Genomic DNA, 27,417 nt, shown 5'->3' with positions numbered 1-27,417 from the left:
AGTCTCAGCGAAATCACAGCATTTGCGATACTGCGATTTTGCTGAGGTTTCCCTCGCTGGGAAACCCTACCTCCTGACTTCCCTTGCCAGCCAAAGCGCCCATTTTCCTTCTGATGGGATTCCCCTGCAACATCGCAAAATCCAGAGGTGGGGTTTCCCATGAAATCCCACCAGCATGAAAACGTGCGCTTCGGCTGGCAACGGAAGTCCAGAGGCGGGGCATCCCAGCGGTGGCAGCGGGTTCGTAAGGTGAAAATAGTTCGGAAGAAGAGGCAAAAAAATCTTAAACCCCAGGTTCTCGAATTTAATATCTCGAAAAGTTCGTATGACGAGGGGTTCGTAAGACGAGGTATCACTGTAGTTTTTCTGTAGCAGGTATAATTTAGACGGAGCAGCATCATTATTATAAAGTATAGGAAATATACTGGCGACATTAAGAAAACAGTAATTACCACATAAATTGAAAATGTAGAAATAACATAACAAAAATACTTCTATACCAGAAACTTTATGTGGTACAGCAAAACTAAGCATTTTTTTGGAATCCGCACATCCAACTCTATAAAACAGACATATTACCTTTGCTGATTATTTTTTGGTGTTGACCAGTATTATTGGAGGATATTTCGGGTGCAGTTCTAAATTCCATTTCTAGGAGTTGAACTACATTTACCACAATGGGATTTATTAATATGTTACTTCATGCATTACAGTAACCATAATCCCTGTATCGTTTTACTTTTTCTATGTTCGCTTACTTCGACATTGCAATTACTTTCTTTCAAGATTAGGTTCGGTCTTGGAGGCGGTTTCAGATTTTTGTGCATTTTTTCTTCTGTTTTAAAGTGTTGACTTTATGATTGTGCATAATTATTATATGTACATAAATATATGGGTTTCTTCAGGTTTCCCCCCCCTGTGGTTCTAACTTTACATCCAGCTTTCCTTACACTGCTCTGGCATGAAATAGGCAGACTCACTCTGCAGACTTTCTAACGAATCTTATCTATATTTCTATAAAGGTTTTGGCTACGCAGTCCCATCTCTCGTTTCTGGGTTACTGTGCTAACTTCCTTTCTGTATTCCCCTCCTCAATGCTGTGTTGTGCATGGAATGCAAAGTTGAGTCTGGCGTTGAATTTTTATGATTTTTGATCCTGCAAAAAGTTTGTGCAATGTTTAAATTGTTATTCTTTAGCAAATTTGGGAAGTGGGTGAAAGTTAGGCTTCAAATTGTTAAATGCCCCCTCCCCTTTGAATGTTTTTTCTCATAGTACTGTTAAAGAAGAAAACACCGATAATGAGCAGGAGAAAAAAGATGAGAGAGAAAACAATGACATCGAAGCAGTAAGTATTGTGGTAATACATCTTGTCATGTATAAATAATGAGACTTGTGTTCTCTAGGAGCCTGCATTAAAGCAGACAGAGAAAATACGATTTCTGTCTTGTAATCATGTTTTCAACAGAAACGAGTAAGAGAAAGGACATGCATATAAATAAAGGACTGTAAGGCGTATTATCTTAATAATAATAATAATAATAATAATAATAATAATAATAATAATAATAATAATTTATTAGATTTGTATGCCGCCCCTCTCCGAAGACTCGGGGCAGCTCACAACACGATAAAAACAGTATTATACAGGCACAAATCTAATATTAAAAAAAAACTAAAAACCCTATCATAATTAAAAACCAAACAACACATACATACCAAACATAAATTATAATAAGCCTGGGGGAAAGGTGTCTCAAATCCCCCATGCCTGGCGGTATAGGTGGGTCTTAAGTAGTTTACGGAAGACAAGGAGGGTGGGAGCAATTCTAATCTCCGGGGGGAGTTGATTCCAGAGGGCCGGGGCTGCCACAGAGAAAGCTCTTCCCCTGGGGCCCGCCAGACGACATTGTTTAGTCGACAGGACCCGGAGAAGGCCAACTCTGTAGGACCTTATCGGCCGCTGGGATTCGTGCAGTAGCAGGCGGTTCCAGAGATATTCTGGTCCAATGCCATGTAGGGCTTTAAAGGTCATGACCAACACTTTGAATTGTGACCGGAAACTGATCGGCAGCCAATGCAGGCCACGGAGTGTTGTAGATACGTGGGCGAATCTGGGAAGCCCCACGATGGCTCTCACGGCTGCGTTCTGCACGATCTGGAGTTTCATGCACCCCAGATGAATTATCTTCTTCATAACTTAATATAATATTGAGAGGCAGTGCATATAATTTGTTATGGGGTCAAATTAAAATTATACTTAAAAACGAAACAGTGAAGGAGTTCTTGTTTTTGGTTCTGTTTTTATTCTCGTAGGAAGATGGTCATGAGCATAGCGATAATGAGGATGATGAAGAAGAAGATGACGAAGATGAAGATTTGGAGGTGGTTGAAAGTTCAGATGAATCAGATTCTGATTCTGATGAAAAAGGTAAGCTGAACACAGGGATAGATATATTTAATGTGTTATCGTTATCTCTTTTGACATAAACAGGTATTTTAAAATTAAGACGATTAAGTCCAGAGATTATATTTAATATGTATTTCATGAAGAGCTCATGATTATGATATGTTATGAGCAGGGAAACCCTATGGTTATGAAGATTTCAGTGAGACATTAGAGCCCCAAACATGGCGACTTTAAGACTAGTGGACTTCAATTCCCAGAATTCTCCACCCAGCATAGCTGGCTGGAGAATTCTGGGAGTTGAAGTCCACAAGTGTTAAAGTCACCAAGTTTGAAGACCTCTGCATTTTTAAATAGGCTTTCTGCTTTTAAGTTAACCATCAGTTTACTTTTGGATTATAATATAAATATAAACATTTAATGTGTTTTGAAAAGAATGAATGTTCAACTTTAAAACAATAGGCTTATTTTTAGGCAGTAGGTCATTCATAAATCATGCACTCCAGATGAAGATTTCTTTGTTGTAAGCGTGAACTTTAATTGCAACTTTATTATTAAAAATGTACACTAAAAATAAGTTTTGCTAATGAATAAGTAACGAGGACTATCACGAGAATTGAAGCTTTAATGCAAGAGCCATCAATTCTTCCTATTGAAGGACCATATACATTGCTCAGAAAAATAAAGGGAACACAAAAAACCAGAATATAACTTCAAGTAAATCAAACTTCTATGAAATCAAACTGTCCACTTAGGAAGCAACACTGATTGACAGTCAATTTCACATGCTGTTGTACAATTGGAATAGTTGTGCAAATGAAATATTCAATGGGAATATTTCATTCATTCAGATCTAGGATGTGTTGTTTGAGTATTCTCTTTATTTTTTTTTTGCAGTATAGATGGTATTATCTAGGAAAAAGATGGTAATGTAAATATATATTGGAAATATTTCATGTAGACCAACAGTTTAGGGCACCAAACAAATCTGAATTTTGAATCAAGTTTCTATTAAGTAGCTAGCTTTTGAGTACCTCGATGCATCACATCTTTTTATTGCTTTTAATTTCCTTAATTATAGTGAATTATCAGGCAGATTTAGCAAACATTACATGTGAAATTGCCATAAAACAGAAGCTCATTGACGAACTAGAGAATAGCCAACGAAGGCTTCAGACTTTGAAAAGGCAGTATGAAGAAAAGCTAATGATGTTGCAGCATAAAATTCGAGATACGCAGCTTGAAAGAGATCAGGTGCTTCAGAATTTGGGTAAGACAATTTTCACTCACCAGATAATTGTATTAAGAGAACATTATTTTTTTAAAAAAGTATTGTTGATGAAAGCAGCAATGCAATAGGTCTACATAAAAACATCCAATGTGATTGTCATATTTGTGGAGACCAGCTCATGAAAGAGACATTCTAAAAACTACTGTAAACTGATTTTGTTGTTAATTGCAGAGTCTTGGAAGCAGGGGTGAAATTCATCAGGTTCTGACAGGTTCTGGAAAATTGGTAGTGGAAATTTTGTGTAGTTTGGAGAACAGGCAAATACCACCGCTGGCTGATCCCCGAGTGGGGAGAGAATGAAGATTTTGCAGTATCCTTCCCCTGCTATGCCCACCAAGCCACACCCACCATGCCGCACACCCCAAGCCATGCCCACAGAACTGGTAGTACAAAAAATAAATTAACTTCCACCACTGCTTGGAAGCCTTATTTGGAATACTGTGTTCAGTTCTGGAGACCTCACCTACAAAAAGATAGTGATAAAATTGAACGGGTCCAAAGACGGGCTACAAAAATGGTGGAAGTTCTTGAGCATAAAACTTATCAGGAAAGACTTCATGAACTCAATCTGTACAGTCTGGAGGACAGAAGGGAAATGGGGGACATGATCGAAACATTTAAATATATTAAAGGATAAAATAAGGTTCAGGAGGGAAGTGTTTTCAATAGGAAAGTGAACACAAGAACAAGGGGCCACAATCTGAGGTTAGTTGGGGGAAAGATCAGAAGCAACGTGAGAAAATATTATTTTACTGAAAGAGTAGTAGATGCTTGGAACAAACTTGGCAGACATGGTTGGTAAATCCACAGTAATTGAATTTAAACATGTCTGGGATAAACATATATCCCTCCTAAGATAAAATACAGGAAATAGTATAAGGGCAGATTAGATGGACCATGAGGTCTTTTTCTGCCGTCAGTCTTCTATGCTTCTATGTTTCTTATATAAATTATCTCTCTCCACCACTCAAGATAGAATTGAGATGGTGCAATCTTGGATTTCTTTCTTACTCTCTCCTCCTTTCCCAGGATTAGTTGGTGCTTATGCACTAGATAATTCAAGGTCATTTCTGCACTTCTCCAAAGGAGTGGGATAAGCATTCAAGTGAGCTGCAATCATTGAGAGGGATTACCACCTCCTTTTGCAGATCTGAGCAAACAAGAAACCGTTCTACATTAGGAAGGAAAGCCTGTAGCAAAATCTGGAAGTTTGCTTATTACTTCAACAGTTGATATGGCCACTCACCTTTTTATTGTAGGTGGATAGCATTAAATAAAATGAAAAAGCCCACAAGCTAAATAATTAGGAATAATTACAGTCATAATCAATATAATATAATATAATACAGTAACAGTATTGGGTTTCCACCGTACGTTTGAGGATGCCGCATCGGTAGTAAAAATAGCGCTGCACGGACAGCTCCGAAGGTCCAGCGGGCGTGTGTGCACTTTCCCAGCGAGATTTGCTTCTGCGCCTGTGCAGGAAGCAAAATCTCATGAGCGGATGCACGGAGAGATATTTTGGTGATCTTTTTGCTTCTGCGCCTGCGCAAAACCAAAATATCATCATAATCTAGCACACAAACGCGTCGCTTTGCGAGATTGTTAGTATCTTGTAAGGAAAAAAAAGGTTTTAAAAAAAGCTATATTTAGAGTATAAGACGCACCCAAATTTTCAGCCTCTTAGGGAGGAAAAAGGTGCGTCTTATACTCTGAAAAATATGGTAATACAGTAGTACCTCTAGATATGAGTTTAATTCGTTCCAGAAGGGAGTTTGTATGTCGAACAACTCATATCTGGAACAAATGGCTATATTTAGAGTATAAGACGCACCCAATTTTTCAGCCTCTTAGGGAGGAAAAAGGTGCATCTTATACTCAAAAATATGGTAATACAGTAGTACCTCTAGATACGAGTTTAATTCGTTCCAGAGGGGGGCTTGTATGTCGAACAACTCGTATCTGGAACAAATGGCTTTAGACTTTGTTTTTCCCCTCCGAGATAACCAGAAGCAAGGATTCTTGCGCCACCTAGTGGACGCTCGGCTCGTATTTCGAATTTGAGCTCGGGTCTCGATAAGAAATTTCTCTCCCCTCGTGGCTCGTATCTTGGAATACTCGCATGTGGAGCAGCTCGTATCTAGAGGTACTACTGTACTAGGGACAATTGAAGGGGAAAAAGTCTTGTGCTGTTCTTCTACTATGTCTGTGGCAGCCGACGGATGTATCAAAATGGTGGCCCATGACACATGAGGAAAAAAGGTCTCTTGTTTTTCCACCCATCCCCTTCTTTGGTTAAAAAAAGAACTGGTAAAAAGGAAAGTAAGCGTTCTGCCGGCTTATGACACAAGCCTTCAATTAAATGTAAAAGTAGCCAAAACAGACACACACACACACGGGAAAATGCAGCAATAGTTTCTTTATCCAAAGAAAAATAGAAGCAAGACCCCCTTTTTAATTTCAAAGGTATTTCTTGTAAAAACAAAACACATTTGAAATGCAGTGAGATAACAAGAACAATAAAACTCAAGTCAATTAACCAGTAACTGGAATTCGTCCCAGCCACTACACTTCAGACGCTGTAAACTCACTATGATTTATGGTCAAAGTCCTGAAATCCAAACACAGAGTCCTGAGAACAATCCTGAACTGCAAGGCAAGGTCCACAAGTACGATCAGATAATCTTCCACACTGCGAGGCCGGCACGCTGCCCATTTAACAGCAGCCCTAATTACTTGAACCCCACCCAACCACAGGTGGACTCTCTTATCGCCTGTAATATTTTTGAAGCTGTTCTCTCCTATGCATAGCTCTACGCATGCATGGGTCTATCATTGCTTCCTCATCAGAGTCTATTGAAGATAATGAGGACTGGCTTCTTCCTGGGCTGCCTGCCAGGCCCCACTCTGCCATCTCACAGACACTTCCTTCTTCAGATGATAATTCACTGGCCAAATCTGTCGGCAGCAAAACAGGCCTGTGACGTTTGGATGTTTCCCCCGCCTCCACCTCCACAGTCCTTGGGGCAGGAGCTGGGCCAGAGCTAACCGCAACAGCAAGTAGGGTCATAATTTTGTAGCAAAAATTGAAAAGTGGCCCAGCTTGGCATTGTAGCTTAATTTCAGCTTAGAATATGTATGGTCATAATTCATGTGCTGAGAAATCCATTAACATTGTTAGGTTCTGTGGAGACCTGCTCAGAAGAGAAAGCAAAGAAGATTAAAAGTGAATATGAAAAGAAGCTTCAGTCCATGAATAAAGAACTGCACAGGCTTCAGGCAGCCCAGAAAGAGCACGCACGGTTACTTAAAAATCAGTCGCAATATGAAAAGCAACTGAAAAAATTGCAGCAGGATGTGGCAGAAATGAAGAAAACAAAGGTATATTCCACCTCACCTCACAAACTCTTAATACTGTGTGCGTGAATAAGCAGCTGTGTTACTCTCTTTTGTTTTGCTGCTTGAAATCATTTAAATGATTTGATCTGCAAATGTATCAGTTGGTCATAAATTAGAATAGAATAGAATTTTATTGGCCAAGTGTGGCTGCACAAGGAATTTGTCTTGGTGCACATTAAATGGTCACTTAATAATGTTTTTCACCTGCTTTTCCATTCATACGTCATCGAAGTTTTCACAACTGTCCCGTTCTTGAAGTCTGTAGAATGACTTAGAGTCATCGAGATCATGGTTATCCCAAAGGTGCTTTTTTGGGGAGGCAACTGAGCTTTCTTGTTTTTTCTTTTGAAGACATTTTGTTTCTCATCCAAGAAGATAAATGGTCAAAGCAATGGAAACTGCAGTTTAATGTTTCCAAATGTAAAATAATGCACTTGGGGAAAAGGAATCCTCAAAAACTTCAGAAGAGAAGGATTTAGGGGTAGTGATTTCTGACAGTCTCAAAATGGGTGAGCAGTGCGGTCGGGCGGTAGGAAAAGAAGCAAAACGTCTTTAAAAGAAAGAAAAAACCCAAGACAGTCTAGTTGCCTCCTGAAAAAGCTCCTTTCGGTGTCCCCTTCCTGTATATATTTATTCTTGAATGCAAATTTAAATTTAACTCTGCTGGTGCTATAGAGATCTTTGCTTTTGACATAGCGATTCACCTAAATCAGCAAGTTACAATGTCATAAGCAGTGACTGAGCTGAATTCTGCTCAGTAATTTTTTGTCCTGCCTGTTGTAATAATAAAAAACTGCCAGGAAGTTATTATAAGCAGTCTAGCACCATGAATGATAGGTACATTTTATTTACAGCAAAAAGATTTAATGCAAAGGAGTTTTACTGTGCTTTATGAAGAGAAAATATATATATTTTAAAGATGCTTTAAAATAAAAAAATAAATTTTTTTACAGGTTCGTTTGATGAAACAAATGAAAGAAGAACAAGAGAAAGCCAGGATGAATGAATCTAGAAGAAACAAAGAGATTGCACAGCTTAAAAAAGAACAGAGGAAACGAGAGGTGATTAATCAATGGGCAAAATACAGTATATCTATTGCATTCTCATGACAAAAAAGTAAATATATTTAATGCTTGAATTGAAATGCAGCCATAGCATTGGGATTTAGTATCCCAGCTGTGGGGAATTTGGTTTGATTCTTTAAACAGGAGTTTTGTGGAACTGGGCAAAGAATGAGCCCTGGTTTGGTTTCCTAAGATTTTTTGCTGGGATTTTTATTTTAAGAAATTGTAAGTGATCTGGAATTAAAGGTGAGGGGGATCAAACTTTGGTTTAGTGCAGGCGGCACTAAATATCAATGTAATGGATCCCACTTATCTTTATTTTTCCAAATATAATTTTACTGAAAATATTAAACACAAGAATTTTAAGACTAATGCCAGTGTGGAAAAGAAGAGAGAAAAAGGGGGAAATGAAAAAAGTTGAGAGGTATATTTTTCCCAAAAAAATTCTTCCTTTCTAATGATTCCATAGTGCTTCTCTGACCCCAAAAAACAGGAAGTTGAGTTGTGAACCTTGGTTTCTGAGAAATTGCCCATCCTATCCGATATTGAAATTTTCCATTGTAGTTTTAACATTGAAAGAATTGCATTTGGGGGGGGGGGAGCACTAATTAAGATATAAATTGAGGAAAGGGAGGAATAAGGACTAAAATTAAGAGGTACAAGAGAATGAAGAAATTTGGAAGAAAAGTCATGGTGAATAATATGAAAGAAAATTGAAAATTAAAGGTGGTGGACCCTGGTGACAAAAATAGGAGGAAGGAGGCAGCATTAGATAATAGTAGTTATACTAGAAGAATATACAGTGTTCCCTCAATTTCCGGGGGGGATGCGTTCCAAGACTGCCCGCGAAAGTTGAATTTCCACGAAGTAGAGATGCGGAAATAAATGCACTATTTTTGGCTATGAATAGTATCACAAGCCTTCCCTTAACACTATAAACCCCTAAATTGCAATTTCCCATTCCCTTAGCAACCATTTACTCACCATGTTTATTTATTAAAGTTTATTTAAAAAATATTTATTAAAGGTGGATGAAAGTTTGGCGATGACATATGACGTCATCGGGCGGGAAAAACCGTGGTACAGGGGGGAAAAACCACGAAGTATTTTTTAATTAATATTTTTCGTGGTATAGACTTTTCGCGAAGTTTGAACCCGCGAAAATCGAGGGAACACTGTATTATATATTTAAATATAGAGAAAGGGAAGGTGTTAGTTTAGGAATGGTAATAATGTTGGAATAAATTTAGGGTTCTGGAAAGCTCATGTGTCAACTACATAACAGATTAAGATTAAGTACTCAGGGAAAGATAAGAAGGGGGAAGAGGAAGTAGGAAGAAAGGGGAGAGAGATGGGAGGGAAGTGGGTAAGAGGGAGAAAGATGGGAGAGGGAAGAGAGGTAGTTAGAGGGTGGGGAGTAACAAAATATAGAAGGAAAATAGACGGGAGATAAAAGTATAAACAGTGCAAATTTAAGATATTTGTTTATGATATATTGGAAAAATGTATAAGTGTGTAACTTCTTGATATGTGGTATATGTATGCAGTGAGGGGCTGCTCTTCTTACCTGCTACTGGAGCTCCCTTGGAGGCTGTCGCGGGTGCACAAGCACCGTTGGTGCAAGATTTGGCTTCTGCGCATGCGCAGCAAGCCAAATCTCACATGAGGACACATGCAAGAGCGAGATTTTGGCTATTTTCACCTATATTTTTGCTTTTGCGCATGCGCGGAAGCAAAAAATCAGCGAAAACAGCTGAAATCTCGTTCTCGCCCATTTCTTTGCGCACGATTTGGCTTGCTGTGCATGCGCAGAAGCTAAATCTCGTGTGGGTGTGCATCGGAGGGGGCGCAGCTGTGCACACAACTGGGATTTTCTTCCCGGAGCCATGTATCTGGAAGCACTGGCTGCTGCTCTTCAGTGTATGTATGTATGTAAAGTTGGTAAAAAAAAAATTAAAAATTACAAAAAAAAAAAAAAAAAGAATTGCAGTTTTGGCTTATTCTGATTGTTCTTCTTTACAGCATCAGCTAAAACTTGTGGAAGCCCAAAAGAGGAATCAGGAAATTATTCTACGTCGCAGAACTGAAGAGGTACCAGATTATTTTCGTTCTGCCATTTATATTGAAATTATGATATATAATCTAGCTTTTAAGCAGTCGTGGGTTAGTCCCAGTTTGGCCCAGTTCTAAGAACCGATGGTAGCGGCGGTGGGAGGTTCCGCGAACCAGCAGTAAAGGGCTTTAGAACCCACTACTGCTTCTAAATTATGAAAATGGCTGTCTATTTTAGGTTACAGCTCTTCGTAGACAAGCCAGACCTATATCTGATAAATTGTCTGGGAGAGCAAGTCGGAAGCTGAGTCTACCTGAGCACTCAAATCAAGAAGCTTCATCCTCAGTGGACAGTGATGGATCAAAAGTGGTCTCCCAACAGAAGATGAGAATACCCGTAGCAAGAGTCCAGGCACTGCCTGCAACAAATGGAACCAAGTAATGCTATGCAAATACTATTTTGTGTATATTAAAATGAGTAAATACTATCATTCCTTTTTCCTGTCAGATGATCAGCAGGGTTTCCTAAGAACATTTATTTATTTATTTATTTATTTATTTAGTTAGTTAGTTAGTTATTTAGTTAGTTAGTTAGTTAGTTAGTTAGTTAGTCCAATACACAATGAGGGTTTTAGTGGGTATATACACATAGTAAAATACATGATGAAGGTTATGGAGGAGGTACTCATAGTAAAATATATCTAAGAAAGAATAGAAAAGAAGATATAGTAATAGAACATATTAATGAAAGAATAGAAGAAGAGATATAGGAATAGAAGAAAGGTATAGGAGATATATGAGAGCAATAGGACAGGGGACGGAAGGCACTCTAGTGCACTTGTACTCGCTCCTTACTGACCTCTTAGGAATCTGGATAGGTAAACCGTAGATAATCTAAGGGTAAAGTGTTGGGGGTTTGGGGAGTCTGGTAATGAGTTCCACGCTTCGACAACTCAGTTAATGAAGTCATATATTTTACAGTCAAGTTTGGAGCGGTTAATATTAAGTTTAAATCTGTTGTGTGCTCTTGTGTTGTTGTGGTTGAAGCTGAAGAAGTCGCCGACAGGCAGGACGTTGCAGCATATGATCTTATGGGCAATACTTAGATCTTGTTTAAGGCGTCTTAGTTCTAGGCTTTCTAGGCCCAAGATTGAAAGTCTAGTCTCATAGGGTATTCTATTTCGAGTAGAGGAGTGAAGGGCTCTTTTTATTTATTTATTTATTTGTTTGTTTGTTTGTTTGTTTGTTATTTATTATTTATTTGTTGGTTGGTTGGTTGGTTGGTTGGTTGGTTGGTTGATTGATTGATTGATTGATTGATTGATTGGATTTGTATGCCACCCCTCTCCAGAGGCTCAGGGCGGCTAACAGCAACATGAAACAGCATATAACAATAATCCAACACTAAAAACAGTTAAAAACCCATTATTATAAAAAACCAAACATACATACAGACATACCATGCATAAAATTGTAAAGGCCTAGGGGGAAAGAGTGTCTCAATTCCCCCATGCCTGGCGGCAGAGGTGGGTTTTAAGCAGCTTACGAAAGGCAAGGACATTACCTTACTCTGTGATGGGTTGGACCATGCTTTAGGAACTATAAGATTACTCAGACCTCTTTCTCAAGTTAAATCCTCCAGATTTCTCTATACCCAATAGCAATAGGAATAACATTTACACTTATTTAGGGCTTTACAGCCCTCTCTACGCGGTTTACAGAGAGTAAGCATATTGCCCTCAACAATCTGAGTCCGCATTTTAGCGACCTTGAAAGGATGCAAGGCTGAGTCAACCTTGAGGCTACTGAGATTCGATCTTCCAAACTGCTGACAGCTGGTGATCAGCAGAAGTAGTACTTGCAGTATTGCACTCTAACCATTGTGCCATTAAGGCTCCTTTATGCTTATTGATTCCAAGACTAGAAACTGATATTGAGAAAACATGAAGAGGATTTTCTTGAAAGACAATCTGGAAGGATCCAAAGGACTCTTGATTCCTCATCTTTCTCGGATACTTAAACTATGGGGATAAATTAGAACAGGGTAGATCTGTTATATAATTTCATTTTCTTCCTAGTGTAGGCAATTCTCAAGAGATTATAGTGGAGGAGGTAGGAAACCACTAACAGAAATGGTTGTTTCTCCAGCTTCATATTGTCTTCAGTATGGCCATCAGCTCTCCAGGATTACAGACAAGAGTTCTGTTTCTGCAGGGAGAAACCTAAGATTGGATCTTGGATCTTCTGCATGGAAAGCAGGTGTCCTTTCTATTGTATCTTCCATCTGCTAGAATACATCCTCTAAAACACTTTTTATTCTCTGTTCTAAATAGTTGGTGCTTGTAAATAGCAGATGAATTAATAATAGAAGAACACGTGAAAACTACCAATGATTGTTTGAGGAGACTTTTATTCCAAGCTTAGGCATTAGAAGCCCCAGCATTTATTGAGGTTTAATAATTTATTTTTACATATCAGTAAAATTTATTGTACATACTGTACTGTGATATAGACACTTATACATAGCATCATTTTTTAAATGTAACATCTATTAGTTCTGACCATCTTTAACACACACTTTTTTCCTTTTCTTGGGGGTATTTTTTTTATTTTTCTCCATACAAACGTTTTCAATACATTTCAAAAATACTTTCATAATACAATAAAAACAGTATCTATTTAGTAAACCAATTATAATTGTGTGTCCCCCCAAAAAAGATTATTAGTTCCCAATTAATTACTTCCAGTATTCATCGAACCCACCAACCTTGACCTCTAATTTTGTCATCTAGATATCTAATTTTCTTCTAATTGAATTCAGTCTTAATTACCTTTAAATGTTATTAATTAATCATTATCCTTTTACTAATTCAGGCATGCCATCGTGCCTACTCCTTATGTATTCTCCAAAACCCTTACAAGAAGAAAAAACTTTAACCACTAAAAATAATTTTTAAAAAAAGAAAGGAAGGAAAAAGAGAAAAGAAAAAGCAAAGAAAAAAACCCAAACTCTATTACTATAACAATGTAGAAGTTAATCAATCCACACTAAACTTGGCATATTTATTTCTTGTTTATAAATGCAAATAGGAAAAATATCTTTTTAATATTTTTAATTATTGAGCATCTTCAGGTTTCATATCTGATGATAATACATTTCTGCTAGGGATATGATATAATTTCTGCTAAGGATATGATTCTGGAATGTTGGGAACTATTTGATTTAAACTTTTGTAAAACAAAATAGCTGTTGCAATGATTGTGAGCTCATATCTGGAGCCATTGTTTATATTTTCTGAAAATTAATACTACTTTCCTCCTTGCCAAAGGTTTAAATATTAAGGCTGGTGTTTTCTCCTACTGCTAGTGGCACAAAATCTAACCCAGTTGTTAATGCTATATCACTTAAATGCTATACATTTCTGAATTGTTTACAGGAGCAAATATCAAAGGAAAGCAATGACTTCAAGAGTTTATACTTCCAAAAATGCAAGAATGAAATGGCAGTTACTTGAACGGAGATTAACGGAGATTATTATGCAAAAGATGACCATTTCTAATATGGAAAGTGATATGAATAGATTATTGAAGGTACAGCATTTGGAGACAATTTTTTTTGGGCATTATCTCCCTAGTAATAAACATATAAATGTGATGCAAACTCTAAAGATTATAAAGATGAACTACTTTTGCATTATGGATGCTGTACGTTTGTTCCTTTCCCGCTGAACTACAGCAAACATAATAGATTTCTTTTCCACCATAAAATACTGGATTGGCTGTGTTTCCCAGCTGATAACATTCTGTACACTTTTGAATTTTAGCAACGTGAAGAACTAACCAAAAGAAAAGAAAAGCTTTCCAGAAGAAGGGAGAGAATAATCAAAGAGGGTATTCCAGATACAGATAAAAACATCCATAATATCAATGAAGAGATGGAGTCACTAATGGCCAATATAGATTACATCAATGATAGTATTTCTGACTGCCAAGCAAATATCATGCAAATGGAAGAAGCCAAGGTAGGCAGGTCCCACATATTTTTAAAAAAATTATTAAGTTTCAGTAGATAATATAATTATCTTTTGGAGCCTTTTACTTCCTGTGAAATTTTTTATGTAAGACTGACTTTAAAAATATTGTAAGTGCTATCCCATGTAAAATATAGGGATTTATGTAGTGACTGAACAGAACAATCTGGGTTGGTGGAGATCATTTAAGGTGTTGGTATCAATCTTTACAATATTAAAATTTAATAGAAATTCTGATTTAAATTTTGGATTGCAAATTGAGGACTACCTGCATTTTATTAAAGTTTTTCCTGATTGTAATTTATGCTGGTTTATGACTGAAATTTTAAAAAAAATGATTTGATTTACATTTTGCATACAGATAGAACTATAACCTTAGTTGCATTGGTAACATTTTTTATATCTTCCCTCGCAAACATTTTTTACTTACAAGAACAATTGAGGCGGTAAAGTTGGAATTTTGCTTCACTTGATTTTAAACTTCAATATACATATTGATAATGTATTCAGTTCTGAATATTCTTGTGTCTTGTGCATACATAATTGCTTGCCATTGCTCATTTAATTAATGCAGATTACCATTGCTCATTTGATTAATACAACTTCAACTTTATAGGAAGTTTTTGATTCTGACAATTTTTGTTAATCAAATAAAATTCCAATTTCAAAAGTGTTTAATTTAGGTCTAATTTAAAGGTAAAGGTTCCCCTCGCCCATATGTGCTAGTCATTCCCGACTCTAGGGGGCGGTGCTCAAACCAAAGAGCCCCAGCGCTGTCCGAAGATGTCTCTGTGGTCATGTGACCAGCATGACTATATGTTGAAGGCGCACGGAACACTGTTACCTTCCCACCAAAGGTGGTCCCTATTTTTCTACTTCTATGTGCTTTCGAACTGCTGGGTTGGAAGAAACTGGGACAAGTAACGGGCTCTCGCCCTGTTATGCGACACTAGCGATTCGAACCGCCTAACTCGAGAAGGCAAAGTTGGTTCTTCTATGACATGTGGACTTCAACTCCCAGAATTCCTGAGCTAACATGGTTGGCTCAGGAATTCTGGGAGTTGAAGTCCACAAGTCACAGAACAGCCAACTTTGCCAACCCCTGGCCTAACTGCCGACCTTTTGATCGACAAGCTCGGCGTCTTAGCCCCTGAGCCACCGCATCCGAGTCTGTGGAGAGGGGCAGCATACAAATCTAAATAATAAATAAATAAATAAATCCCTAGGTCTAATATAGTAACCTCTATATTGCAGGCAGATCAATTTCTGATTATTTTCTGTTTTTGGTACAGGAGGAAGGAGACACTTTAGATGTTACAGCTGTTATTAACGCCTGTACACTGACCGAAGCTCGTTATTTACTCGATCATTTCCTTACTATGGGCATTAATAAGGTAATCAACAGAGGGAAGAGGTTTTTCTGAAATTAATGATATTGAAACCATTATCTGACTAAGAGGCAGAGGACACATTTCTTTCACTTTAAGTACTGAGTAAATATTCTGCTGCCATTTAGGTGGACTCCCATACCTAACAAAATGTATTAATTTGCCGTGGTGGCAGCGAAGGGCTCCACTTACTTTTTCCTACCAGTACGGGATGCTGAGGCTGGGGCGCGGGCATGCCTGACACATGTGCGCGCACCCCTGTGCCAGATTTTGCTTCTGCACATACGCCCGAAATGATATCTCACGCGAGAACCGCGTTCAGCAATTTTTGACCTTGTTTTGCTTCTGCTCAATGTCAGAAGCAAAAAGAGGGCAAAAATGGTTGAAATCTCACCCGCACAATCATCTTCGCATGAGATTTTGCTTCGGGTGTTTGCGCAGAATTGAAATCATGCGCAGAGGTGCACGCACACATGTTGGGTGTGCTTGCAGCCGGGCCCGTCTCCGGAACCCATCATAGAAACATAGAATCATAGAAGACTGACGGCAGAAAAAGACCTCATGATTCATCTAGTCTGCCCTTATACTATTTCCTGTATTTTATCTTAGGATGGATATATGTTTATCCCAGGCATGTTTAAATTCAGTTACTGTGGATTTACCAACCACGTCTGCTGGAAGTTTGTTCCAAGGATCTACTACTCTTTCAGTAAAATAATATTTTCTCACGTTGCTTTTGATCTTTCCCCCAACTAACTTCAGATTGTGTCCCCTTGTTCTTGTGTTCACTTTCCTATTAAAAGCACTTCCCTCCTGAACCTTATTTAACCCTTTCACTAATATTTAAATGTTTCAATCATGTCCCTTTTCCTTTCCATCAGAAAGCGCTAACGGAGCGCCGATTCCATCCGTACTGGGTGGGGCCCATCACTGCGTGATGGCACAGTAATTAAAATGTTGTACATTAGGCTAATTCTGCTGACAACCAGAAATTTGATTCTGAATGGCTCAGGCTTGACTTAGCCTTCCATTCTTTCAAGATCAGTAAAATGAGGACTCAAGATTATTGGGGGCAACATGCTAACTCTGTAAATTGCTCAGAGAGGGGCTGTAAAAGCCTTAAGAAACATTATATAAACTTTAAGTGCTCTTGCTGTTTGTTATGTAAGGTAGCTGCCCATATTGAGGCTTTCAAAAGAAGTAGAATAAGGGAAGCTTTTAAAATCTCCTCCAGGGTCTCCAAGCAGCCCAGAAAGAAGCACAGATCAAAGTCCTTGAAGGTCGCCTTAAGCAAACGGAAATCACCACTACTACCCAAAACCAACTCTTATTTCACATGTTTAAAGAGAAAGCAGAATTAAATCCTGAACTGGACGCTTTACTGGGTCATGCATTACAAGGTAACCTGAATGTTCTACACAATGGAATTATATTGCCTGCTGGATTTGTTTATGAAGCATGGTATACGGAATGTCTTTTCTTTAGTGTTTTATGAATAGATGCTGTATTTAAATTCTATGATAAAATATGACTCCAAAGTTAGTGCATGTAAAAGGGGTTTGGTTCATATTGCAAATGATCTGTTCTTCAGCAAGAAAATACAAGGGGAAAAATCTAGTTAATTACAGTGATCCCCCGAGTTTCGCGATCTCGATCTTTGCGAAACGCTATATCGCGATTTTTCCACCCGATGACGTCACTCCCTTCCTTTCTCATCTTTCTTTCTCTCTCTCTTTCTCTATCTTGCTTCTTCCTCTCTCACACTCTCTTCCTCCCTCTCTCATCTCTTTCTTTCCTTCTCTCTCTTTCTCTATCTCTCCCCCTCTTGCTCTCGAGCGGCGGGTGGCACCCAGGGAAGGTTCCTTCGGCCGCCCACCAGCTGATCTGCTCGGCAGCGCAGTAGCAGCGAGGAGCCGAAGATGGGGTTTCCCCTTTGCGTGGGCAACGGGGAAACCCCATCTTCGGCTCCTCGCTGCTATTGCGCTGCCGAGCAGATCAGCTGGTGGGCGGCCGAAGGAACCTTCCCTGGGTCTTCAACTCCCAGAGTGGCGGACAAGCGGAAAAGCGGCGGACAAGCGGGCAGGCAGGCGGCTCCTCAGCTGCTGGGTCTTCCCAGGTGCGGAAGTAAAAACACCATCTGCGCATGCGCGGCCATGGAAAAAGGGGCGCATGCGCAGATGGTGTTTTTACTTCCGCACCGCTACATCGCGAGAAATCGGTTATCGCGAGGGGTCTTGGAACGGAACCCTCGCGATAATCGGGGGATCACTGTAGTCTTAAGAGCATGAATTCAATTACCAAGTAATTTTATCGACAGAATTAAATAGTCTACAAATTGAAGTACTTAAAATAAAATTCTCAGCAATTAAATTTAGTTCTAGAAAATCTAGCTTTGTGTCATCTATGGCATCTATTCTGATAGTTCTCATAGTCTTAATCCATTTATAATGCAACATAGGGCTCTTTGATTTGCCATTCTTCTAATTTACGGGTTTTGATTGGTGTGTTGATTTTTGTTTCCTCCTTACTGTTGTTTTATACAGACCTAGATAGCATACCATTGGGTAAGTATGTATAGCTCTTTGTGTCCTGCATAGCTGCATGATATACTAATAACTATATGTGTACACTAACTGGCACATCATCAAGTGTGAATGTCAATAAAGTTTGCATGTACTATTTGGGAAATGTACATTGGTGTCCTGACGTTATCACACAGCAAATTATAATTGTTTCCCCATTGCTTCCCTTTTACAGATACCCATGCAGATAACGCTTATTGTTTTACGCTTACAGAGTTATTTTTATTTAAAAGTTTCTTTTGTTACCAAAAATCACTAGTTGGATGATAACTGAAACAGGCATGAATGCAACCATTGTGAATGTACTTAAAAGCTTATGTTTTTGTTCATTTGGATGCTGTAGCTAATAGGTTGGTCCTGATACAGCTGTGCTCTGACTGTAACACCTGTAACAATTTTTTTTTTAGTTAAAAACATAATTTTAACACATTTTAGTAGTTCCTTTTCCTTCTTTATGGTGAGCTGAATGTTTAACTTGAAAAGTTTTCTTATAAATATGCTGGGTATTTCAATGTGCATTGCGTAGATAAGCATATTCAGTGGTAGTACATGCCATTTTGTTAATGCACCAAGAAGTTGCAGCCATACTCTGTTGCCGCTCTGGCCCCGGTTTTTGACTCAGTCTAGGCCGAGAGAGACATTTATAATTTGACAGATCAGAATTGGATTCTCTCAGTTTTGGACTCTCCAACAACTGGCAGGTTATATTTAACAGCGTCAGGTTCTAGTATCGCGGACGCAGCAGGGGCCCCTGCTCTGTCTTTCCGCTAACTGGATCGCGGCTTCGTAGCGACAGGTCTTGCTGGCTAGTCCAGCCTCAGACGTAAGATTTCATCTGACAGCTGTGAGGATCGTCCAGACTAACCCAAGGCTAACTACAGGAAGTGATCCTCCTTCTTTAAAACAAGGCTATTCCAACTGTGAAGCATGTGTCAGATGGGGTTTTTGTCTCTCTTTTGGTATTTTGATCCCAGATTGTTTTTTAATTTATTTTTTATTTTATTTATTTGTTTTGTCCAATGCACAATAATACACAATGAGGGTTATAGAGGATATAATCAGGTAGAATGTATTAAAGGGGGAATAGAGGAGAAAATAAAGGAGTGAAATATAACTATGAGAGAATAGCAGAAAAAGATATAGGTATAGAAGAGAAGAGAAGATATAGGAGAAGATATAGGAGATGTAGGAGAGACACTGTGGAGGGATGGAGTTCCATACTAAGGAAGAATTGTGATTTGCTCCCTGGGTTGGGGGTATATATATGTGGATTGGAATATGCTTGTTATGCATCCTTGGCAGATGTTCTAAGGAGATAGATTAGCCTATTTTCTCCAGCAGAGTTTTCTATTTTTGAGAAACATTTTATCTATCTGTCTGTCTGTCTGTCTGTTATTTTATTATTTTTATTATTTATTATTTATTTATTTTGTCCAATACCCAATGAGGGTTTTAGTGGGTATATATCTATATACACATAGTAAAATACATGATGAAGGTTATAGAGGAGATACTCATAGTAAAATATATCTAAGAAATAATAGAAAAGAAGATATGGTAACAGAACATATCAATGAAAGAATAGAAGAAGAGATATAGGAATAGAAGAAAGGTATAGGCGATATAGGAGAGCAATAGGAGAGGGGACAGAAGGCACTCTAGTGCACTTGTACTCGCCCCTTACGGACCTCTTAGGAATCTGGATGGGTCAACCGTAGATAATCTAAGGGTAAAGTGTTGGGGGTTTGGGGATGACACTATGGAGTCCGGTAATGAGTTCCACGCTTCGACAACTCGGTTACTGAAGTCATATTTTTTACACTCTTGTTTTACAGTTTTGTTAATCTCTATTTGATATCTACTTAGAGTTTTGAACAACTACTACTATTAAAGTTTTCTTTCGATCCTTGATTCGTATAGTGATCTGCAGAAGGTTTTATCCAGCTTCCGCTGGCACTAGATGAAAATAAATATTGGCTGACAGAAATTACTGTTTTAATATCTTGAAATGGTTTCCTTCCAGCTACTAATGTTCTTGTGAATATTAATGTTGAATTTATGCCCAGCAATAAAGCAGGAGCCCTTTTTGGCATTCATTACGTGAAGCTCTCAAGCAAGTGCTTCTCTTAAGCAAATTGTTATAGTAACAATTTTATGAGTTTATGTTTTATTAATGCAAATCAGAATAATTATTCTAAGTAGTAAGTATATGGTGGAGTAAGTGCTGGGATGTTATGCCATTGTTATGTGTGATCTCTACTTTCTTGATCATGTCTTTACAATTTTCTTCTGCATATGGATGATAGACAATGAGAAAATATAGCTATTCCTACTGATTCAGAAAACTTTAAAAAGTGAGTTAAATATAAGGGTATTATGGGAAGCTAAGTCAGTTCTATTAAATGTTATTTTAAGTAAAAAGTGTTATTAGAATATTATACAATGCTAATTAATCTCCCTCTGATCTTTAGATAGCATGAAAAGTCCTTACAACAGATACATATTTTGTTGATTTGAAATTGACTTGCAAACATAATGATTTTGAAAATTTTCTAGAAAATGTGGAAGACAGTACTGATGAAGATGCTCCTTTGAATAGTCCTGGGGCTGAAGGAAGGTGAGACCAGTGCAAACTATAGTCATTACATGTTCAATATAACCTTTCTCAGTATTTTCTTGAACAGATTCTATAAAAAATAAAGGTAAACAAAGGGGATAATCTGTTGTTATAGATTGTTAACACATATATTTCCATAAACTTTTTCTTTAACTAAAAGAACATAGCTTAGTTTGTATCCAAAAAAGGTTAAATCACAGCAACGGGACTAAATTTTATTGAAATGCAAATGTTTCATTATTCATCCAAGTAACTTCTTCAATCAAAATCAGGGGTCCCCAAACTTGGCAACTTTAAGACTTGTGGACTTCAATTCCCAGAATTCTCCAGCCAGCTATGCTTGCTTGAGAATTCTGGGAGTTGAAGTCCACAAGTCTTGAAGTTGCCAAGTTTGAAGACCTCTGGTCAAAATGAACATTTTGGTAGGCAGTCAGTCTTTGGAATGAACCAACTGTTGCCATACAGACTGCAGGGGGTTTCACCCCAAAATGGGAAAAAAATATATTTTTGGCCCGGATGATTGAGTTTCAATTTACATAAAGTGTATTTGGAGTTCTTGAGGATCTACTTTTATATACACATTGTCACACACACACACATATATATACACATACATCTATATTTACAGCAGCACGAAGCTTACAACTTTAGCCTGATGATGGTGAATGTGATTTCACCGAAACGTCGCATAGACATGCAAAATATTACATGGGGCAAAACCCAAACTCAGAACAATCTACATACATCTATTTATGTATACCAATACATATGAGGTCTAGATACATCTCAGTCACTTAGATATCTGGATGAAGACAAATTATAAATCCAGAATTGACAATTGGGGCCAATTTTCCCCTTATTAGTCCTTGTTGGGACCCAGATTGTTGAGGACAATATGCCGACTTTGTAAACTGCTTGGAGAGGATTGTAAAGCACTGAAGTGGTACTGTATTTTTTTGGAGTATAAGACAAATTGGAGTATAAGAGGCACCTTAGTTTTAGGGAAGGGAAATAGGAGGAAATATCTGCTTACCAGGTATTCATCTGGCTAGCGTCCTTAGTCTGGTTAGCTTCAGCACATTATTTTATCCCCTGGTTAGGGCTTTAAAAAATGTAATTTGGAGCAAGTAACAATGAAAAAGCCTGCAAGCTGGTAAGAGCTGGGAAGATGGTTAGCACCTCGTTAGAGCTGGGGAAAAATTATTCTGAGCAAGTAGCAATGAAAAAACCCTGCAAAGACTTAGGGCTGGAAAAACATTATTTGGAGAGAGTAACAATGAAAAGCCTGCAAGAGCTGGGAAGATCGTTAGCACTTCATTAGGTATGGAAAGAAGTTTTGAAATATATATATATATACACACACACACACACTTATTGATGTATAAGACACACCCAGTTTTTCAGCCTCTTTTAAGGAGGCCTTCCAGAATATTTTAAAAGCGGACTTAACCACAGTGCATTGGGATAGAATGAGATTGGAGCCCAAGGATTATTATGGTTTATGTATTGGAGAGTGTTGCTTTAGAACTATGTGAATTGTTGGTTTTTTTGGATGGTATTTTTATTGTTTCTACGTAATTATTGCTATTATTGTGGACCCTCCAAAGCTATAGCACAAAAGTTGAATAGCCACATAACTTTCAAATTCATCATAGGAGGAAGGGAGATGAGATTTTGCCACTAAATATATGTTTTTATTCGCAGTTCATTATCTTCTGATCTCATGAAACTTTGTAGTGAAGTCAAACCCAAAAATAAGGTAAGGTATGAGTAATAGCATGATAATGGTAAAGAACTCATATTGACTTAAACTTGTAATGTCAAAACCTGTTCGGTTTTGGCAAATATAGAGAAATGGCATGATGCTCTATTTTGCAGAGCCAGGGGTGTTTTCCTATCTAGGCTATGCTTAGGGATTTCTTGATCTTCTCACATCCAGAATAAACTTTGCTTAAGTTTTTAAAAGTTCATCAAGATTAAGTTAGTTTTTGGCTCCTGCTGCAGTCAATAATATGGCAGAATTTTAGAAAGCAATACCATCATTCTGTACAAACAGGGTCATTTCCAGCCTTTGAAATCGCTCAGATTCAGAATGCGAGAAGGGGAGTGATAATCTTTTTTCTTACACGTTTTCTTTTCATGATTCGATTGATTGACTAAAACCTGGAAGAAGATGAGAGAGTTTTCTCGTTCAGAGCGCTTTTGTCTTTGTGCTTTCTATGTTGGCCAGGGGATCAGAAGAATATAAGAGTAATCTTACATGTTATAGCAAGTATTGGGTTCCTATCAGAACGGGAGGGGGACACTGCACTGGTAGCGGAAATGGGCGACTGGCGGGCGGGCGCATGTGTCGGAGTGAGATTTGGCTTCCAACACAAAATCTGGACTCAAAATCTCACATACCTGTCCATCTTCTCATGAGATTTGCTTCCTGGGCATGCACTGACATCTGACTGTAGATCTGAAGGTCAGCGGTTCAAATCTCATCACCAGCTCAAGGTTGACTCAGCCTTCCATCTTTCCGAGCTGGGTAAAATGAGGACCCGGATTGTGGGGGCAATAGCCTAGCTCTGTTAAAAAGTGCTATTGCTAACATGTTGTAAGCCGCCCTGAGTCTAAGGAGAAGGGCGGCATAAAAATCGAATAAATAAATTAAATAAATAAATAAATGCGCAGAAGCCAAATCTTACTCCGACAGGTGCCTGCACCCGGCAGTCATCCAGAGGTGCGCGGGCATCAGCACCAGTAGCAGTGGTCAATTGGAACCCCCGCCTGATTATAGCCCATTTACTACTAGCGATCAACAAACTATGAATGGAACTAGTTACCTTCAGACAGTAGCTGCCTTTGTGAGTATGGATAACTAGGAATAATTTTATTTTAGGATCAAGTCAATTATTCCATTCTATCTTCATTTCAGACCATTCTGTGAATACTGAAAAAGAACAGAGTATGTTATTGAATTGTTCTTTCTTTTCTAATCTGTTTCAGGCACGCCGTCGGACAACAACCCAGATGGAACTGCTGTATGCTGATAGTGGTGATTTAACATCAGATGTCAGTGCTGGAGAGTCAGCTGTGTCGAGTCCTCTTACATCGGTCGCAGAAGCTCAAGAAAGTGGAATGGATTCTGACCCGAAGGAACCACCTGCTAGGGACAGAGAGGCCCTTCTGTTGCAGTCGCCCTTCCCTTCTAAGGCTGCCAGCATGTAAGATTCCCTCTTGGCTCCTTAATACATGTTTGGCCACATTTCATTTGTCTTCAAGATACCTAGAGAACAACTTTTCTGTTCAAAGGAATTCCAGTACATTTATTTATGTATTTAAATTTGTAAGCCGCCCCTCTCCTGACGGACTAAGGGCAGCGCACAAAAATAAAATCAAATAACAAACTTTAAAATCCCGATATAAAAAAACATTCATCCATCTATCATTCATGCTACTGGCAAAGTGTTGTCGCTCAACGGCCCCAGGTCTGCCGGCACAGCCATGTTTTTAAAGCCTTTCGGAAGGCCAGGAGAGTGGGGGGTGGGGTGGGGTTGCGAATCTCTGGGATGAGTTGATTCCAGAGGACTGGAGCTGCCACAGAGTAGGCCCTTCCCTGCTAGTCAACATTGCTTGACTAACGGAACCTGTTCTGTGCACAGCCCTCGAAATGAACCCACCAACTCAAAAATCCCTTATTTTATGATAAAACTAAACTCTTAATTGAGAAAAACACACAATAATGAAAAGCAGATTTTAAACAGCAAGGGAAAAGGAGTTATTTTTCTCTTCAGAACTAAACATAAACAATGTCCAGGAAAGGCACCAAACACTCGGCCTAATCAGCATTCCTTAGATAACAAGTCCATTTATCATTTAAGCATAAGAACTTGCTCACCGAAGTCCCAGGCAACATTCATCCAGCAGAGAACGTCTTTTATTGAGGCAGAAATCATGCTTTTAAAGCTTTGTTCAATCACACACCCCAGTCTCGCATCTCTTCCATTGAACGACGTTGAAACCCCACACCCAATTTCTCAAAATCCTTTGCCTTTATTTATTTATTTATTTATTGGATTTGTATGCCGCCCCTCTCCGTGGACTCGGGGCGACTAACAACAGTGATAAAAACAGTATGTAGCAATCCAATAATAAAACAACTAAAAAACCCTTATTATAAAAACCAGACATACATACAGACATACCATGCATAAACTATAGAGGCCCAGGGGGAAAGAATATCTCAGTTCCCCCATGCCTGACGGCAGAGGTGGGTTTTAAGGAGCTTACGAAAGGCGAGGAGGGTGGGGGCAATTCTGATCTCTGGGGGGAGTTGGTTCCAGAGGGCCGGGGCCGCCACATACTTTATACTGCTTGAAAGTGACATCACACCCCAAAGAGGCTAAGGCCGTAAACTAATACCTTTTACTATGAAAATCCTCTTGCTTTCTCAACAATCTCCTATAGCGAGGGTCTATCCACTGACTTTCCACTCTAATGTCTTCCTCATCCTCTGACTCGGACCACTCCCCCATTGTCATATCAGCCCCCTCTAGTGGTTCCTCGGGTTTACTCAGGTCACTTTCTCCCTCATTCTCGCTCTCTGCATCAGCTGGCAACCCCCCTGGCCCAGGGTATCCAGAGGGGCCTGGCTCATCCTCCTCAGAATCTGACATGTCCTGAGGTGGACAAGGAGCACTGATAACAGAACCCGGAGAAAGCCAACTTTGTGCGATCTAATCGGTCGCTGGGATACGTGAGAATTGCAGAATTCTAGCGTTAAATATTTCTGCATAGCAGTTCCTTGTATTGCAACCGTAAACTCTGTCTAAAAATTTGTACAAGAATAGAAAGGAAGACTTTTATATATTGCATTTAGATGTACAGGTAGTCCTCAACTTACAACAGTTCATTTAGGTACCATCCAAAGTTACAACGGTGCTGAAAGAAAGGGACTTATGACAGCTTTTCACACTTAAAATCTTGCAGCATCCCTGCAGTCATGTGACCAAGATTCAGAAGTTTGGCAATTGGTTCATATTTATGATGGGGGTCGTGTCATCCCCTGTTGCGACCTGCTGACAAGCAAAGTCAAAGGGGAAACCAGATTCACTTAACAACCTTGTTACTAAATTAACAGCTGCAGTGGTTAATTTAACAACTGTGCCAAAACAAAGGTCGTAAAAAACAGCTGCAGAGGTTCACTTAAGAAATGTTTCACATAGCAACATAAATTTTGGACTCAATTGTTGTCATAAGTTGAGGACTACCTATATAAAGTTCAATGATGGTTAACAATATTGGTAAAAGATACCTGTTTTATTTGCATAGAGAGAATTGCCTCTATTAAAGGCTTTATCTTTAAAGAAGCTACCCTAATTTGGAGCCCTGATTAATATATTGGAACTACAACTCCTATAAGTCATAGCCAATGTAGCAATGCCCCATGTTGACTAAGAATCCAAAAGCCATCTACAGCAGGGTTCCCTATTTTTTTTTATTTTGTTTTGCTGTCTTATCTCTCTTTAGTGCAGTCTTAATTTTCATACCTCCCCTAAAATTCCAAACAACAAAATGAACACAAATGGACAATGAAAACAATACAATGAAACCTGGGGAAAAGGCAGATCTATTATAGCAATATACAACTAAAAGATTCTTCATACCCCTGGGTTCTGTCTATGCCTCTCCAAGAAAGTATACCTCCCAGTTTTTGAAAACGTGATCCAAAAAACCTTGATATGATACCAGTAGGAATAACGTAGGTGTTTCCACTCGTACATTCACCCTTGGAAACTTGTTTATACTTGCTTGCTTATAATGTGCTGTGTATCCCATTCTAAGTGGCTTTTAATAGTATATGAAAGAAATCCGTATCTTGCAATAATTTCTTAAAAACTGATTATTTATTTTATTTTATTTTATTTATTCATTTTGTCCAATACACAATAATACATAATGAAGATAATAGAGGACAGCTTTGAGGAAATAGAAATAGTGAAAGAATAGAAGAGAGAATATAGGATAAAATAAATCGAAGAGAGAATAGAATAAAGATATAGGGATAGAAGAGAAGATACAGTATTTATTTATTGGATTTATATGCCGTCCCTCTCCGGAGACTCGGGGCGGCTAACAGCAATAATAAGACAGCGTATAACAATAATCCAATACTAAAAAACAATTAAAACCCATTATAATAAAAAACCAAACATACATACAGATATACCATGCATAAAATTGTAAAGGCCTAGGGGGAAAGGGTATCTCAATTCCCCCATGCCTGCCTGGCGGCAGAGGTGGGTTTTAAGTAGCTTACGAAAGGCAAGGAGGGTGGGGGCAATTCTAATCTCTGGAGGGAGTTGGTTCCAGAGGGCTGGGGCCGCCACAGAGAAGGCTCTTCCCCTGGGTCCCGCCAAGCGACATTGTTTAGTTGATGGGACCCGGAGAAGACCCACTCTGTGGGACCAAACTGGTCGCTGGGATTTGTGCAGCAGAAGGCGGTCCCTGAGATAATCTGGTCCGGTGCCATTAAGGGCTTTTATAGGTCATAACCAACACTTTGAATATGGGATATAGGAGAGAAAATAGGACAGGGGTCAG

General features: G+C 38.7%; 1 protein-coding gene across 7 annotated transcripts in view; it reads left to right on the top strand.

Moving 5' to 3' along the window:
* Positions 1–27,417, top strand: part of KIF21A (kinesin family member 21A) — a 135,445-nt gene that overhangs the window by 88,857 nt on the left and 19,171 nt on the right. For 4 of the 7 annotated variants that reach the window (XM_070755330.1, XM_070755329.1, XM_070755327.1 and 1 more), the window contains exons 12-26: positions 1,274–1,346; positions 2,315–2,429; positions 3,487–3,675; positions 6,878–7,077; positions 8,049–8,156; positions 10,182–10,250; positions 10,450–10,649; positions 13,649–13,802; positions 14,036–14,233; positions 15,535–15,636; positions 16,865–17,030; positions 18,174–18,194; positions 20,769–20,829; positions 22,534–22,588; positions 23,821–24,038. In XM_070755330.1, the coding sequence (XP_070611431.1) occupies positions 1,274–1,346; positions 2,315–2,429; positions 3,487–3,675; positions 6,878–7,077; positions 8,049–8,156; positions 10,182–10,250; positions 10,450–10,649; positions 13,649–13,802; positions 14,036–14,233; positions 15,535–15,636; positions 16,865–17,030; positions 18,174–18,194; positions 20,769–20,829; positions 22,534–22,588; positions 23,821–24,038 (1,929 nt within the window). The remainder of the gene's footprint in view (positions 1–1,273; positions 1,347–2,314; positions 2,430–3,486; positions 3,676–6,877; positions 7,078–8,048; positions 8,157–10,181; positions 10,251–10,449; positions 10,650–13,648; positions 13,803–14,035; positions 14,234–15,534; positions 15,637–16,864; positions 17,031–18,173; positions 18,195–20,768; positions 20,830–22,533; positions 22,589–23,820; positions 24,039–27,417) is intronic. The other 3 variants (XM_070755331.1, XM_070755328.1, XM_070755325.1) reach the window with 1 other exon arrangement.

This window comes from Erythrolamprus reginae, chromosome 6 (genome assembly GCF_031021105.1).
Source record: "Erythrolamprus reginae isolate rEryReg1 chromosome 6, rEryReg1.hap1, whole genome shotgun sequence".
In the NCBI taxonomy this organism is placed as follows: Eukaryota; Metazoa; Chordata; class Lepidosauria; order Squamata; family Dipsadidae; genus Erythrolamprus; species Erythrolamprus reginae.
Note: the sequence above shows the minus strand (reverse complement) of the source record. Positions and strands in the feature narration are given on the sequence as shown.